This window comes from Phyllostomus hastatus, unplaced genomic scaffold (assembly GCF_019186645.2).
Source record: "Phyllostomus hastatus isolate PE091 unplaced genomic scaffold, TTU_PhHast_1.1 phas_scaffold_21, whole genome shotgun sequence".
Taxonomy (NCBI): Eukaryota; Metazoa; Chordata; class Mammalia; order Chiroptera; family Phyllostomidae; genus Phyllostomus; species Phyllostomus hastatus.
In genome coordinates, this window is record NW_025334017.1 from 24967097 (window position 1) to 24984433 (window position 17337).

The 17337-nt window shown below is 35.6% G+C and overlaps 1 protein-coding gene across 43 annotated transcripts in view; it reads left to right on the plus strand.

Moving 5' to 3' along the window:
- The window catches only part of RIMS2 (regulating synaptic membrane exocytosis 2), a 467197-nt gene that overhangs the window by 211763 nt on the left and 238097 nt on the right, over positions 1–17337 (plus strand). For all 43 annotated transcript variants that reach the window (XM_045861580.1, XM_045861553.1, XM_045861554.1 and 40 more), the window contains one exon: positions 3583–4508. In XM_045861580.1, coding sequence (XP_045717536.1) covers positions 3583–4508 — 926 coding nt within the window. The remainder of the gene's footprint in view (positions 1–3582; positions 4509–17337) is intronic.

Genomic DNA, 17337 nt, shown 5'->3' on the forward strand with positions numbered 1-17337 from the left:
TCTTTAGAGAAATTCTCTTCAATCTTAGTATTTTAGTAAATAGATAAAAGTAGCTAGCTAATGAGATATGTTAAAATTTGCCACCAGTTAATTACATCTTGACAGGAGTATGCTTATTATTTTTTTCTATAAGAGTTCATTTAGGCATATTAACTTGATGAAGCTATGGTATCAATAATACAGTAGTCCCTAAGAAATGGAAGAAGGTTTTAGAATCATTTAGAATGACATATGAGGTAATGTGTATAATCTATGTCTCCCACTTTTCAGTACAGACCCTCAAAGCATAAATGGCTATATTGGTTCAAATAATGGGTTAATGTCAAATGTAGGGCTGTGAAACCCAGATTCCTCAACTTCAGTGTTCTGCTACATTGCTACCATGCTAACATATGTTTTTCTTTAGTTGTATGTATACAAATAATGACAAAAAGTAAAATAAGTTATGCATAACAGATGTTATGTAGGTTAAACTATAAAATTTGAGTGCTCCGTTTTGTGGTTGTATATCTTAAACTGTAGGAGTCTCTGGATTTATCCAACAATTGTAATATAAAAGACTTGTAACTTAGTGCTGAATGTTTTATATGTATGTGTAAGAATGCAAAACATAAAAAAGAACTCATATCCACTTCCTTAGTCATAAAATATTTAGGGGAGCAGACTCGTTCTTTCATTTATTACAGTACTTTTCCCTTTATGGTTCCAGGTTAGAGTCTTCTCTGGTGATGCATTTGTGTGAGATTTGAAAGGTGGAAGAGATACAGGTCATTGTCAAGCACCAGTTACTGGCAGGCAGATAGGCAGGTGCGAGTCTTAGTGGCACTTGGGCAAGCTCCTGTTAGTTGACCACCCTAATGGGTAGGCAGCTGGTAATTGGTGGTAAATTCCAAAGACTCTTGAGATTCACAGCCACTTCCTAATGACCATTTTCAGAACCTCTGCCTTTATTTGTTGTTCACGTTTAGAATAGCAGTATTAACTTCTCTGGCCTTCATTTCCCTAGTTTGTTCAACAGTTGTGTTTCTTCTCCTTTTCCTTCTTCTTCTTCCTTCTTCTTTCTTCTTCTATGTTTTTGATTGATTATTATTTATAAACTTTTTTATTATCAAATTGATTTGGGTGACATTGGTTAATAAGATTATGTAAGTTTTAAGTGTACGTTTGTGTGATACATCATCAGCATTGTGTGCACACCACCTCAAGTCAGATCATCTTCCGTCACCATGTATCTGGCCCCCTTTCCTTGTCACTACCTCCTACCCCCACTTTCCTCTTGTAACCACCATACCATTGTCTGTGTCTACTAGTTTCAATTTTATATTCCACGTATGAGAGCAATCATGTGGTTCTTAGCTTTTTCTGACTGTCTTATTTCACTTAGCATGATATTCTCAAGGCCCATTCATATTGTTGCAAATGGCCAAATTTCATCTTTTCTCACGGTTGACTAGTATTTCATTGTAAATATGTCCCACATCTTCTTTATCCATTCATCTAGAGAAGGACACTTCAGTTGTTTCCATGTCTTGGCCACCACAAACAGTGCTGCAATGAATGTAAGGGTGCGTGTATCTTTGCAAATAAATGTTTTCAAATTTTGGGGGTAGATCCCAGAAGAGGGACTGCTGGGTCATATGGTAACATTATTCTTAATTTTTTGAGGAGCCTCCATACTGTTTTCCATAGTGATCATACCAGTTTGCATTCCCACCAGCAGTGAATGAGAGTTCCATCTTCTACACACCTTCTCCGACACTAGTTACTGCTTGTCTTGTTGGTAACACCCATTATAACAGCTGTGAGAAAGCCTCTTCAATCAACAGTGCTGGGAAAATTGGAGAGCTATATACAAAAGAACGAAACTGGACTACAGTTTGTCTCCATGTACAAAAATTAATTCAAAATTGACCTAAATATCTAAGAACTGAAACAATAAATCACATAAAAGAAACATAGGTACTAAACTTATTATGGACCTTGGTCTTAGAGAAGATTTTATAAATTTGACCTCAAAGGCAAGAGAAGTAAAGGCAAAAACAAATGAGTGGCACTATATCAAAGTAACAAGCTAATACACAGCAAAAGAAACCACAAACAAAACAAAAAGGCAATCAACCAAATGGGAGGAGATATTTGCAAACAGCTCTGACAAGGGGTTAGTACCCAAAATATATAAAGAACTCATACAACTCAACACCAAACAAACTATTTAAAAAATGCACAGAGGCCTGAACAGACACTTCTTCCAAAAAGACATGCAAATGGTCAACCGATACATGAAAAGGTGCTCAACCTCACTAGCTATTAGGGAAATGCAAATCAAAACTACAGTGAGATACCTGTTGTATAGCTTCTGATTCCGGCATTAGAACCCTTCCTACACAGAAAATGTAGAGACTTCTGTTTTCCGTAATGAACCTTGATTGATACATTGACAGACTGTATTCAGATATGGGGTAAAGGATTCAGGGACACAGAGGAGACTTTAGAGTACATTGTTCCACATGTATCCTTTCTCTGTTCTTGCTTTTGGGTCAAAATAAAAAATGCTATCTAAGAAATTCACTGCTGAGCTGTCTAATATTGGCCATCCTTAAATTCAACTGATCCTACTATTTTCTTTTCTCCTGTTCATGTGCTAACAAAATGTTCCTAACAGTTATTCTAAACCTTCCCTGTCATCTTCAGCATCCCAGTTCCATTGCTTCTCATGGCTAGTGGTTGACATCGTCTGAGTTCATGCCAGAGAAGAGGACAATGTGAATATTTTGTTGGCAAAGAGAATTAATACTAAGTGTGACTGTAAGGCCCATGAGGTTATAGCAGTGTTGGAGCGGCAGGTTCAACCATATATAGTATATGCCTTTGAGTTTGTAGGGAAATAGGAGGGGTCAGATGTGAAGCCAGAGAAGTGTCATTGAGCTGGCTTTAATCTTAATGAATATGGAATAAGAATAGCAGTCCTTTCTGATTTCCAGGGGTTTGGTGATAAATAAATCGTTGGTATTTACTCAAATTGGTAGAGCAGTAAGGAAGGGTTGGAGATATGATGATAAGATGAAGACTTAGGTGAACCAGTACTGGGGATGATATACATAGGTAAGTGAGTGAAAACTGATTTTTAAGAGCCAACTCTTGAGCCAAATTAGTTTGGTTTCATTATGTTCTCAAGTAGCTTTCAGAAGGTGTTAGAAATAGGAAGAATAGAAGATAGAATTTTTTTAAGATGCTGAATAACAATTGAGAGATGAGCTGAAGTTGGGGGCTAAGCAAGGAAATTAGAATGAACTCTGTTAGCAGCAGAACTTGATGGTTATCTGACTTCAGAACAGAAGTCTATTTCATATGTAGTGTATCAGGCATTTAATAACCACATCAAAAGTACCTTTTAAATTTTCTATTTTAACTTGTAAATACAATGAATATAAGTAAGGCTTTTGTTTTAGCAAGACTTTGAAATTTTAAAAAGTGAAGCAAAAGAACGATTTGATTTTATTCATCAACCTGTCAGTGAATCAATAAAATACAAAATTATTTAAATATTGCTCTTCTCATCATTTCTTTTATTTGATTACTTAGGAAAAGAAGTCCATCATTGTCCAGAGATCAGAAGAGAAGATACGACCAAAGGGAAGAAAGAGAGGAATATTCACAGTATGCTACTTCAGATAGCGCAATGCCTAGATCTCCATCAGATTATGCTGATAGGCGGTCTCAACGTGAACCTCAGTTTTATGAAGAATCTGATCATATAAGTTATAGGGACTCCAACAGGAGAAGCCATAAGCATTCCAAAGAATATATTGTAGATGATGAAGATGTGGAGAGCAGAGATGAATATGAAAGACAAAGGAGAGAGGAGGAATACCAGGCACGCTATCGAAGTGATCCAAATTTGGCCCGCTATCCAGTAAAGCCACAGCCCTACGAAGAACAAATGCGTATTCATGCCGAAGTGTCCAGAGCACGGCATGAGAGAAGGCATAGTGATGTCTCTTTGGCAAATGCTGAACTGGAGGATTCCAGGATTTCTATGCTAAGGATGGAACGACCATCAAGGCAAAGATCTGTATCTGAACGTAGGGCTGCCATGGAAAATCAGCGATCTTACTCAATGGAAAGAACTCGAGAGGCTCAGGGACCAAGTTCTTATCCACAAAGGACCACAAACCATAGTCCTCCTACCCCCCGGAGGAGTCCAATACCCATTGATAGACAAGATATGAGGCGTACAGACTCACTAAGGAAACAACACCACTTAGATCCTAGCTCTGCTGTCCGGAAAACGAAACGGGAAAAAATGGAAACGATGTTAAGGAATGATTCTCTCAGTTCCGACCAGTCAGAGTCTGTGAGACCTCCACCACCAAAGCCTCATAAATCAAAGAAAGGAGGTAAAATGCGCCAGGTTTCATTGAGCAGTTCAGAGGAGGAATTAGCTTCCACACCTGAATATACAAGTTGTGATGATGTCGAGATTGAAAGTGAGAGTGTAAGTGAAAAAGGTAAGCTACTACTCTATTCCAATCACACAATTCCCTGCAATTGATTAGATGAAGACTGTTTTTGTTTTAGGTTGAATTTCTGAGTTAACATTTAAAAGTTAGCACTACCTTTATTTCAAGTGTTTTTAATGGTATTGATTATATGAAGAAAATTGCAAGTTGTAAAAAACCGAACATCCTCTGCTGATTTTTAAAATTGTTTTTTGCTTTGTTTCTGAAGTTTCTTGCACCACTTGATGGCCTATTAAAAAAAACCTATTGGTCATATATCTTTTTGTTTTTCATTTTAAAAGTAACAATGTGTTTACTATAGGACATCTGAAAAACTCCTCAAAGTATAAAGAATAAAATATTGGTTGGCCAAAAAGTTTGTTTAGTTTTTTCTGTATGATGTCTCTAGTAGTGCTTAGTTGTCTTTTAACTTCATTCGAAACAGTTTTGTCAGATTGTATTGTGACAGCTGTCATATTAGCATGCATTTAAAACAAACTTGTCAAAATTGGTGTATGTTTGTGTAGCTATTTTAATATTGAAGATGGAAGAACATAGGCAACATTTTTGGTATATTATCCTTTTTTATTTAAAGAAAGGTAAAAATGCAACTGAAATGCAAAAAAAAATTTGTGCAGTATATGGAGAAGGTGCTGTGACTGATCAAATGTGTCAAAAGTGGTTTGCAAAGTTTCTTGGTACTTTTGACATTTTGGCCAAATAATTCTTTGCCATGGACTGTCTTATGCCTTGGAATATACTTAGCAGCACCCCTGGCCTCTACCCACTAGAAGATAGTAAGTGGCAGGAGATAGCTAATATACTCAAAATACCCAAATTAATCAATTATTGGTGAAAATGAAATATGTGCCTTTTATTTCATGGAATAAACTAAATGGACTTTTTGGTCAACCCAATACAAGCTATCCATAACATTTTCCCCAAGTATAACCATTATTAACATTTTGTTGTATTTCTTCTCTTTTTCCTGTGCATGTGTTCTGATTTTTTTCAATTGATATCATCATGTCATTAGATTTTTCCAAGCCATTAGATAGTCTTCAGAAATATGTTTTAAATGGCTGCACTAATATTGCAGTTGCTTCCAATTGTTATTATGAATGGTATTATAATGTCATCTTTATATACATAATTTTTTGCCTATATCTCTGAGTATTTCACAACAACATATTCGTGCTTTGATTTTTTTAAAAGCTTTTAATTCAGATTACTAGCCTGCTTTCCAAAAAGGTTATAACACTCCATTCCCCTGTCACATGCTTTCATCAAGCAAGTAGGCTTGAGCTTTGGGGCTAAGTGCACCAAATTTTTGCCTTTTGAATAGACCACAAAAAATTTGCTATCTGTCATTTTAATCTTAATTTGATTGTGAAGTTGAATATTTTCTATGTAAATTGGTGTCTGATATCTTCTTTGAATTTTCTATTCCTTTTGTTTCTTCTACCCATGTTCCTATTGGGTATTAATTAGTTTTTATCTTATTGATTTATAAGAGGTTTTTATGTGCTTAGGATTTTACCCATTTAACTGTCATTTGTTCAAATGTATTTCCCATTTTGATGTTTACCTAGTAATTTTCTTTGGTCATTTGGAAATATTGAACTTAATGTAGCTAAGTCTTTGTATTCTTTGGTGCTGTTTTTTCCCTTTTACCCCCAGAAAATCTTTATTCATCCCCAAATCAGTTAAATATTTAACTGTATATTTTCTCATGATTTTATAAGTTCTTAATCTTTCCAAATTTATTTTGATGTGTGCCAAAATACACCAGATAGGTGAGGACTGAACATGAATGCCTTGTACCACTTGCTTCACACACACAGTGTTCTGACAATATTTGAGGAATAATTGATTTCTTGTACATAAAAATGAACAGAAATTAATAAAGGAATTCAAGAAGGCAACTGCATTTGAAGTTAATATAGAGTTATTTTATATTGTATGAAAAATAATTAGGAATTACAGATGAGAGACAATTTCCATTCTGAACTAAAGCAGAAAATGTGATTTAAAAATAAACTATCAGAAATGAGGGGGACCTCTGTGAAGAAAGCTATGAAACTAGACTGAGTAACAGAAAGGAAGATTTGAGCAGAGATTCACTTCATGTTCCTAATTGGGAAGGCCGAATACCATAACAACACGTGTTCCTTTCAGATCATCTCTAGAGGTGAATGACGTTTTAGTCATAATCTTACTTGGTTCATTGAAGTATCCTATTTCTAAAGTTATACTGGACGGTGTAAGAGGAAGGAAACTTAACTCTTCTTTCTTTCTATGCCTCTTAAGTTCATTGGCTGGGGTCCTATAAATTACACTGACAAAAACAGATTGACAAGAGAGAAACGAATTTACCATGATGTACATTGCACATACATATTGAGAACATTCAGCAGGGAAAAACTAAGGTGTGATAAGAATTCGAGCTTGTATAACAAAAGAACAATACATTTTTAGAGAGGGGAAAGACAAAGGAAAAGGACTTTGAGCTTCTAGGGGAGGCGAATGGTGGGAAACGAATGGAAGATAGGGGCTAGTTTTAGTAAGTTTTATTTTGCAGTTTCTGTAGGTGCTTATATAAGGGTCAGGAGTTATCTCCAGTAGTTAACTTCAGTACTCCTGACAGAGAAGAAAGGGGATCGTCTTTCCAAATACATGTCCTGTTTTTAGGCAGATAGAGAGAAGGCAGGGACATTTTTGTATCTGCTTCTCCTCAATTGCTTTCATCTCAAAACATCTTTTTTTTGCCCAACTGGCATATTACAGCAAATGAGTGATAAAAACATAGAAATCACCACAAGCCAAGGGGGAAAGATAAATTATTCAATGCATAGACTTGGGGGAAATGCATATACAATGGGGAAAAAGTCAAGTTAGACTCTCATTTCATACAGGTTGCATTTAAGTAATAAATAATTAGAAACTTATGCTTGTTAAAATATAAAGTTCTATAAAGAAAAATTGTAGGTCTTAATTTTATCATAGAGCATATAGACATTTTCCAGAAGCTGCAATATTTTCTTAAGTATATTTAATAATCTTCAGTTTGATCATTTTTAATATTTGCCTGAGTGTATAATAAAAGGTAACAAAAAGATAGTTTCGTTATTCTTAGTGGTTTGGTTTAGATTCAGTTACATACTTACATTATTTGCTAAAATAATGCTTTCACTTTGACCAAATAAAGATATATATAAAGAACCCCCCCAAAAAAGAACCCCAGAAATGCATCGATCTAATACTTGAAAGCTTTTTATATGTGGTATCTTTCTAAGGTCTTATACATTGTTTTGGGATTTTGAAGTACACATAAAAATCTCACATAAATAAAAAGTGATATATGAGTTAAATTAAAATCCTTCATAATATTATTTAGCAGAACTAAAACATTTATCAAATATGGAAAGAAACTACAGGTCTCTCCTGTCTGTATTATTCCCTAACTTGAGCTCTTAGTAAATACTCTCGGAGATAGCCCTCCTTTTCATCTCTTTAATGATTCGTCTGAGTATGGTTTCTGCTAACGTGTATTCCCAGTAAAAAACCATAATTTAATTCATTGTAGAAGAAGAAATAGATATAAAATAACCTTTTCCTGTTTAATATCACCCCCAATTGTAGTATTCCGTGAGAAGTACCTGTTTTGAGACTAGGATAGTCTCTGTAGTGATTTGTATGTTTTGTAACACTTCTCCCTTAAACCATTATGATATAGTTTGCGTTCCACAATGCTATATTAATCACTTCCCCAAATTGCAATTCTCCTTCTTTGTTTTTTTATCTTTGTATTATGGATGGAGATGTCTTAGATTACTGATGTCACAGTATCTCTGAATTTAAATGTTGGACATGACTCTCAAAGTTTTAAATATATTTTTCATAAGCTTTAAAAGTTACCTTTATAATTTTATCTAATACCAATTTATTAAATAATAAATTTGGGGCTGGATTGTTTGTAGGACTGTCTTGTGTATTTTAAAATGTTTAGCAGCATCCATGGCATCTCCACCCCCACTTATGACAACTAAAAATATCTTCAAATGTTGCCAAATATCCACTGTGGGACAAAGTCCCTTATCACTACTCTTCCACCCTCCATCTCTAGCCCCTCTAGTTACTCCTCTTCCCTCCTCACTTTCAGAACCCACCGAGAGTCATAACCCTATTTAAAAAATAGGGAGACCAGAATAGGTTGGGGTATTTAACAGTGAAGTATACCAAGGAAGGGTAATTAATCTGTAAAACATGTTTTTTTCATGTTGTGTGTGAGCTTTATAGGCTCACAATATGTATATATTTCATATTGAGGATCATGGCCAAAAATGTTTTGAAGCTACTTTCTTATGTTAGGATTTTGTGACTCACATGATGCTAGTGTTTCCCGCCTTTCCCACATCTATACCTGGAGAAAGGTCTAGACATGATGTTCAGTGGCTAATTGATGTGTTGTAGAAACTATACTTTTTCTAATTTAATATATTTTAATCTTAATATTATAATGCACCGTATTTTTTCTTTTAATAGTTACGTTGTCAACCAGTTTTAACCAATTGCACAAAACATACCTAGTTTGTTTGATCTTTTTTAAGCATTAAGGTCAGTTGTGGAGTGTTTTAGTTTTTTCCCTGTCTTCCAGGTCCGAATCGGACTGACTTTACTTTGTAGTTGCAGGTCTTTTTTTTTCTCTGTAAAATCTTGGGACACTGGGGTAGTAAATGCAAGAACACATGTGTATGACGGTCTCAATAGGCTGTAAGTTGTGAAATGTTTGATTCAGGTAGACTTGATAGCGCAGTACACTGCTTCCTTGTGCTTATTTTTGGGAGAGGGTGAATAGAGGTGTTAGGGTGGAGCAATTTGGAGAGCAGAGACAGAATAGGAAGAAGAGAAGATGGACTGCAAACCTCCAGATCAAAGCATAGGTCTTAAATATTAAAAATAAATCCTAAAGATACCAACTTGTATATGTCTGCATTTAGGTGTACGTATTAATAGTGAAATTTATCTCCTAGTATAATCTCAAGTTTCTTATAATTTTTAATAATTAATCTACAGTATTTGTTATAAAGAAAATTGGCTTATCGGAGTGATGGACAATATACTTTAGAAATTTGAGGAAAATGTTTATTTTGGCATTTAAGGCCAGTCACACATGTAAGAATTCTGAACCAAGTGAACTATACAATTTTATAATAATGGGAATATATAAAATTTTTCAAGCTAAGATTTTCTCAAGTAAAATATTTAGAAGTCAGAGATTCAGAGTTTGATGACTTTTCATATATTTTACTCCATCTATTGGTAAAATAATTTTATGCTAAATAATTATTCCAATTGTAGCATGAGCTTTAGAGCTTATTTATAGAATAAAAAGGACTTAATTGCATCAAATTTACATGGATATAATTACGGTGTTGCTACATTAGGCAACATTATGAAATTATTTCATCATATCTATTTTAAAAATAGAATACTTTTCATAGGCAGAAAAATCAAGTTGCAGATATGTATTATAAAGCTGATTCCAGACTTAAAATTATATAAGATAAATGTAAGCTGATTAAGAATCTAAACTAACTTAATTTGTAAAGCACATAGCCAGGGGGCAGATTTATAAATGGGAATAAAAGAGAATATTTTGTTTCCTTATAAATTGAAGCAGTTAAAATGTTTATGATGGTAATTCACTCTCTTTACAAAAATATTTTCTTGTTAATTATGGATGAAACATTATGTTGAGCATTTGCTTAAAGGAAAAGGATTGTTTTTAATGGACCTTAATACCCAAGAAAATTACCAAGTAGGTATCAAGAAAAAAATCTTACAGATTTCAGTTTGTAGGATATTTGAGAGGGTGCTTTAACTAGTTGAATAAAAAATTAAAGTCAAAATTTAACTATGAGCCAATTGTTGTAGTTAGTTTGGAACACAGAAAATGTTAACTTTTAACTTAAAATGATGTTTCTATTTAATGGAATTTAGTAGATGATAACTGGATATTGTTAGTTCATGCAGCTTTAAAATTTCAATGTCATCGTAATAAATTTAATTGAAAAATTTAATGATGAAACATGTTCAATGGATAGAAAAATAGAAAGCTTTGCAAAGAATATATTGTTATTAATTGATGAGGCAGGTCAGAATAAATGCCCTAATGATGATATAAATGTCATATAAGCCAATTATATTCTAATTAAAAAAGCATTGAAATGGATGAAAAAATGAGTCTAAGACTAGTTAAAAATTTCAAGTAAACTATAGATTGTTTCATTCATTCTTTATTTCATTCAACTACAATATATTAAATGTCAATAATCTATAGTAGTAGAGTATAAAACATGAAATAAGACATTTTCTATCACTGTAATTGCAGCTTTGTGGAACATGAATAAGAACTTTAAATTTTATTTTTCAATTACTGTTTACATTCAGTGTTACTTTGTTTCAGTTTCAGGTGCAGAGCATAGTGTACAGCCTAGCGCAGTCATGTACTTTTCAAAGTGTTCCCTCCAATATTTCCAGTACCCACCTGGCGCTATTACATAGTGTAATTACATAGGTATTACAATATTATTAACTGTATTTCCCATGCTGTGGTTGATATCCCCATGACTATTTTGTAACTACCAATTTGTACTTCTCAGTCCCTTCACCCTTTTTTCACCCGGGCCACCAACCTCCCTCCCCTGTGGCAACCATCAGTTTGTATCTGTGAGTCCACTTTAATTTTTTTGTTTATTTTGTTGTTTAGATTCCACATGTAGGTGAAATCATACAGTATTTGTCTTTCTCTGTCTGAGTCATTTCACTTAGCCTTATACCCTGTAGGTCCATCCATGTTGTCACAAATGGTAAGATTCATTGGGCTCTTGGGTTGCTTCTATATCTTGGCTATTGTAAGTAACACTGCAATGAACAAAGGGATGCATATGTTCTTTTGAATTAGTGTTTTGAGTTTTTTAAGATATGTATGCAGAAGTGGAATCACTGGGTCATTAGACAGTTACATTTTTAAAAAAGATTTTATTTACTTATTTATAGAGAAAGGGGAAGGGAGGGAGAAAGAGAGGAAGAGAACCATCAATGTGTGGTTGCCTCTTGCATGCCCCCTACTGGAGACCTGGCCTGCAAACCAGTCATGTGCCCTGACTGGGAATTGAACTCGCAACGCTTTCGTTCATAAGCTGGCACTCAGTCCACTGAGCCATACCATCCAGGGCCATTTTTCATTTTATTTTGAGGAAACTCCATACTGTTTTCCACAGTGGCTGCACCAATCTGCATTTCCCACAAACAGTGCATGAGGGTTTCCTTTTCTCCTCACCAACACTTGTTTGATTTGTTGGTGATAGCCATTCTGGCAGATGTTAGATGATTTCTTATTATATAAATAGTTTTAATTTGCATTTCACTGATGATTAGTGACATTGAGCATCTTTTTATATGTCTATTGGCCATCTGTGTGTCCTCTTTGGAGGAATGCCTGTGTTCTCTGCCCATTTTTTAATTGGATTGTTTGTTTTTTTTTGGTGCTCAGTTGTCTGACTTCTTTATACATTTTAGATATTAACCCCTTATCTGATGTATCATTGGTGAACATCTTAACCCATCCAGTAGCTTGTATTTTCATTTTGTTGATGGTTTCCTTTGCTCTGCAAAACTTGTTGGTTTGATGTAGTCCCATTTGTTTATTTCTTTCTTTTTTCTCCTTGCCCAAGGAGATAATATCAGAAAATATATAGCTAAGAGAAATGTCACAGGTTTTACTGTCTGTTTTTTTCTATGAGTTTTATGGCTTCAAGTCTTACATTTAAGTCTTTAATCCATTTTGAGTTTATTCTTGTATATGGTAAAAGAAGGTAGCCTAGTTTCAATTTTTTGCATGTATCTGTACAATTTTCCCCAGACCATTTATTGAATAGACTATCTTTACCCCACTGTATGTTTTTGTTTCCTTTATAATATTTAATTGACCATATAGGTGTGAGTCTTTTTCCTGGACTCTCTGTTCTGTTAAATTTGACTGCATTTATGTTGGCTGACTCATCCAAGAAAACTATACATGTGCTGGGCTTGCCTTTTCCCTAGCTTGTCCTAGGATCTGGCTGTCTGTTTTCCCTTCTAGGATTTACCCATGAGAAGGGCTTTCTGAGGAAATATTTGAGAAGTGGAAGGGTGTGTTTCAAAGCGGAAGGACAGCTCAAATTATTGCCATTCATAAGCCCATTTTCCCTAGAACTGCCTATCTGCCTCTTTTTGTGGGGCTTAGCTTGGTTAAGAACCCTTTCAGGAGTAAATAAAGTAAGGCTGACATAGTAAAATTCATGTGTGGGCTCCTACAACACAACACTGATGTTGATTCTTTTAACAGATGATCTAATGAAATACAAGTTTATTTCATAGGAATCTAAAATGCTCCTAATACTTACCTTTTGTCCAGATCTTAAATATGTAATTATGTTAATTAGTTTGTGGAATGGAATGTTGAGTAAAATAGTAAAAATACATGAAAATTATGAATTTTAATGAATGACCAAATGATAAATAGACTATGTACAAGATGAAGGATATTAAAAACATAAATTAACTAGAAGAGAATAAAAGGATATTAAAATTCTGAGTTAACAATAAATGCTTATGAAGGGCATACTTTACAGTCTTCTCAACCCAGATACGTTTCAGATACGATTATATTTTACAAAACAGTACAGATATTCAGAAGTGTGTATCTTGAAAGTGTCAGTGGATAGAGTTAAATTTTTTTCTTACAAGTAATTGTACAAGTCTTTTTATTTCAGCACACTTTGACCTGTATGTGTTGGGAGTTTTTTAAAGAAAAATTTATTTCCCTTAGGACTACTGACCTTTGCTTTATAATTAAGGATACCTAAGATTTGAATCTCATGTCCTGATCTTGAGATAGAAGTGTGAAAACACTGCTGATCACTGGGAAAGAGGAAATACATGTTTCTAATTTTGAACTTTGGATGTGTTTTCTCAAAGAAATAAAATTGTTTTCGTAGTTTCCCTCTCTCATAGTTTATTATTGGTGTAAAAATGCATCTGGTTTCTGTATATTTATTTTGCATCAAGCTACTTTACTGTATTTATCAATTCTAGTGGTTTTTTGCTAGAATCTTTAGGGTTCTCTATATACAGTATCATGTCATCTGCAAATAGTGACTTTTATTCTGTCTATCCAATTTGGGTACCTTTTATTTCTTCTTCTTGTATGATTTCTGTGGCCAGGACTTCCAGCACTGTGTTGGATACGAGTGGTGAGAGTGAATATTCCTGTATTCTTCGTGATCTTAAGGGAAATAAATGCTTGTAGTGTTTGCCCATTGAGTATGATGTTGGCTGTGGGTTTGTCACACATATGGTTTTTATTACATTGAGGTATGGTCCCTGTATTCTCATTTTACTGAGAGTTTAAATCATAAATGGGAGCTGGATTTTATCAAATGCTTTTTCTGAATCTATTGATATGAACCATGTAATTTTCATCCTTCATTTTGTTTATGTGCTGTATTACGTTTATTGATTTGCAGATATTGTACCAACTTTGTTTCCAGAATAAATCCCACTTGATCATGATGTATGATCTTTTCAATGTATTGCTGGACCCAGTTCACTAATACTTTTTTAAGAATTTTAAATTTTTTTATCTTCATTTAAGGACATTTTTTTCATTGTTTTTAGGGAGAGAGCAGAGGGTAAGGAAAGGAGAGAGAGTAACACTGATCGGAGAAGAGCATCGAATGGTTGCCTCCTGTATGTGCCTGGACAAGGCATCATTTGTGCCTGGTCCAGGAACTGAACCCACAGCCTTGTTGAGGATTTTAGCATCTATGTTTAACAGGGATATTGACCTATAATTTTCTTTCTTTTTTAGTGTCTTTATCTGGTTTTGGAATTAGGATAATGCTAGTCTCCCAAAATGAGCCTGAGAGTCTTACCTCCTCTTGAATTTTTTGGATTAGTTTCAGAAGGATAGGTGTTATTTATTCCTTGAATATTTGGTAAAATTTGCCTGTGTAACCATCCAGCCCAGGACTTTAGTTTGCTGGGAGGGTTTTTTTTTTTTTAAATTACGGCTTCAATTTACTAGTTGTGATCTGTCTATTCAGATTCTGTAAATCTTTCTTATTTAATTTTGGAAGATTGTATGTTTCTAGCAATTTGTCCATTTTTTCTAGGTTGTCCATTCATTGGCATAGAGTCAGTAGTATATTCTTACAATCCTTTGTATGTCTCTGATGTCAGTTGTTACTTCTCCTCTTTCATTTCTGATTTTATTTATTTGGGTCTTCTCTCTCTTTTTTCTTGATGAATCTGGTCAGAGGTTTGTTGGTCTTGTTTATCTTTTTCAAAGAACCATCTCTGGGTTTGTTGATCTTTTGTGGTTTTTTTTTTTAGACTATTTCATTTATTTCTGCTCTGGTCCTTCCTCACCTCCATTTCGTTTAATTCTTTTTTTTTCTGGAGCTTTCTCCTACTCTTTTATTTGAAACCTGTTTTTTTGTCTCTGCATTTTAGATGCTTCTCTCTCTATTTTTTTATGTATTAGATAAAGCTTCTTCATCTTCCGGACTTTAGATAGGGCGGCCTTGTGTAGTGTATGTGTCCTGTAGGGCCCTGTGATACAGCCTCCCCAGTCACCTGAGCTGGGTGCTCCAGGTGCGCCCCCGTGTGGATGTGTACACTGTCCTGTTGTACTTGAGTCTTGATTGATGTTGGCATCACTGGGATGAATCGACCGCCAGGCCAATCAGCTTTCAGGACTGGCTGAAACTACAGCAGAGGAACTTCTGTGCAGGGATGATGATGTGGAGCAGAGTTTGCTTCAGTGGGGCGTTGGTGCTGAGTCTGTCCCTTTAGTGTGCCACTCACGGAAGTGGTAGGGTTGTAACCTGGCGTGGTCTGAAGCTGTCTACCCAGTGCACTGGCTCTTGGGCCTCCCTGGAGGTGCAAGGTTAGATGCCACCTGTGTGCGGGTTGGGGCTGCCCAGCATAAGCTACAAAGTGATCTGTAGATCACTATATACTCTGGGTTTGGAGATGCCCCACAGAGGCCAAGCAGAGAGCCAGTGCTGCTGCAACTAGTGCTGGGCCGGGGGCCACTTCACAGTAGGTACAGGGTATGCAGAGGCCAGATGTTGCTTGTTTGAGAAATTTTAGGAAAGTCTGAAGCATGAGGCAAAAGAGGCCATTTGTATGGAAAAGCTTCTCAAAGCGGTTTGGGTGGGCCTGAAAGTTGGCTGGGACAGGGTGAACAGCATGAGCCAGTTTGATGGAGACTGAGATACAGCATTGCCTGTCAGCTCTGTGGCTCTGAGGGGAAGGCTAGCAAAGGAAAATGATCTATGCCAGCACTTCTGTCTGGGAGAAAGCTGCCCCCACCCCCTGCAGCTCTCACTCTGATGCTGGAAAATTTAGGTCCTCTCTGTATGCTCCTGGTTCCTTTCAAGCTGCTGCCCCAGTGCTGGAGCTGACTTCAAGTCAGAACACCAGCCCTTTCAAGGAACTGCCTGGGACTCCAGAAGCCCTCTGCCTCACTCAGTCACAATCCCTGCTGGTTTTTGTGGGGATTTCTTGGCACTAAAACCTGAGGGAGACGGGACCTGGTATGTGACTGAGACCTCTTGCTCCTCGGGGGAAACTTCTGCTAGTCAGACATCCCTTTCAGTTTTTATCCATCTCATGTGGGTGTGGGACCAGCCCATTTGTATCTCCACCCCTGCCACCAGTCTTGATGTAGCCTCTTCTTTAAATTCTTAGTTGTAGGACTTCTGTTCAGTTAGATTCCAGGCAGTTCTGAATGATGTCTTTTTCTGTAGCATAGTTATAATTTTGACATGGTTGCTGGAGGATGCAAGTACTGCATTTACCTATGCCGCCATCTTGATCTGAAGCCCAAAGATGTTTCTTATGCTACCCCTTTATAGTAACACCCTCTTGCCCATTGCTAACTTTGGCTAACCACTAATTTATTCTCCATTTCTAACTTTATTATGTAGAGAACATTGTATTAATGAAATCTAATGGCATGCAACATTTTGTGATTTTTAAAAAATTCATCATATTGCCCTTAAGGTCCATCTATGTTTTATGTATCAATAGTCTTTTTTCCTGGCTGGCGTAGCTCGGTGGATTGAGCACGGGCTGCGCACCAAAGTGTCGCAGGTTCGATTCCCAGTCAGGGTACATGCCTGGGTTGCAGGCCATAACCCCCAGCAACCCCACATTGATGTTTCTCTCTCTCTCTCTCTCTCTCTCTCTCTCTCTCTCTCTCCCTTTCCTCCTTCCCTTCCCTCTCTAAAAATAAATAAATAAAATCTTTAAAAAAATAGTCTTTTTTTTCTTTTGATTACTGAGTAGTATTCCATGGTATGGTTATACCACAGTTTGTTTATCTGTTCATCCACTGAAGGACATTTTGGTTTTTTCCACTTTTGGGCTATTAAAAATAAAGGTATCTTTTTTGGTGAAATTTCTCTTCATATCAAACATTCACCTTTTACCATTAAGTATGATCTTTGTAGGTTTTGGTTGATATCCTTTATTTACTTAAGCAAGTTCTCCTTTATTTCTTTTTTTATCATGAATGTTTTTCTGCATCAATGAATAGGATCATGTGGTTTTTCTCTTGTAACTTGTGAATATGATGGGTTACATTGATTTTCAATTTTCAACCCATCTTGCACTCCATCAGTAAACCCCACATGGTCATCCTGTATAATTCTTTCTGCACGCTGTTGCTGAATTGTATTTGCTAATATTTTGTTAAGGATTCTCTGTCTATATTTATGAAGGA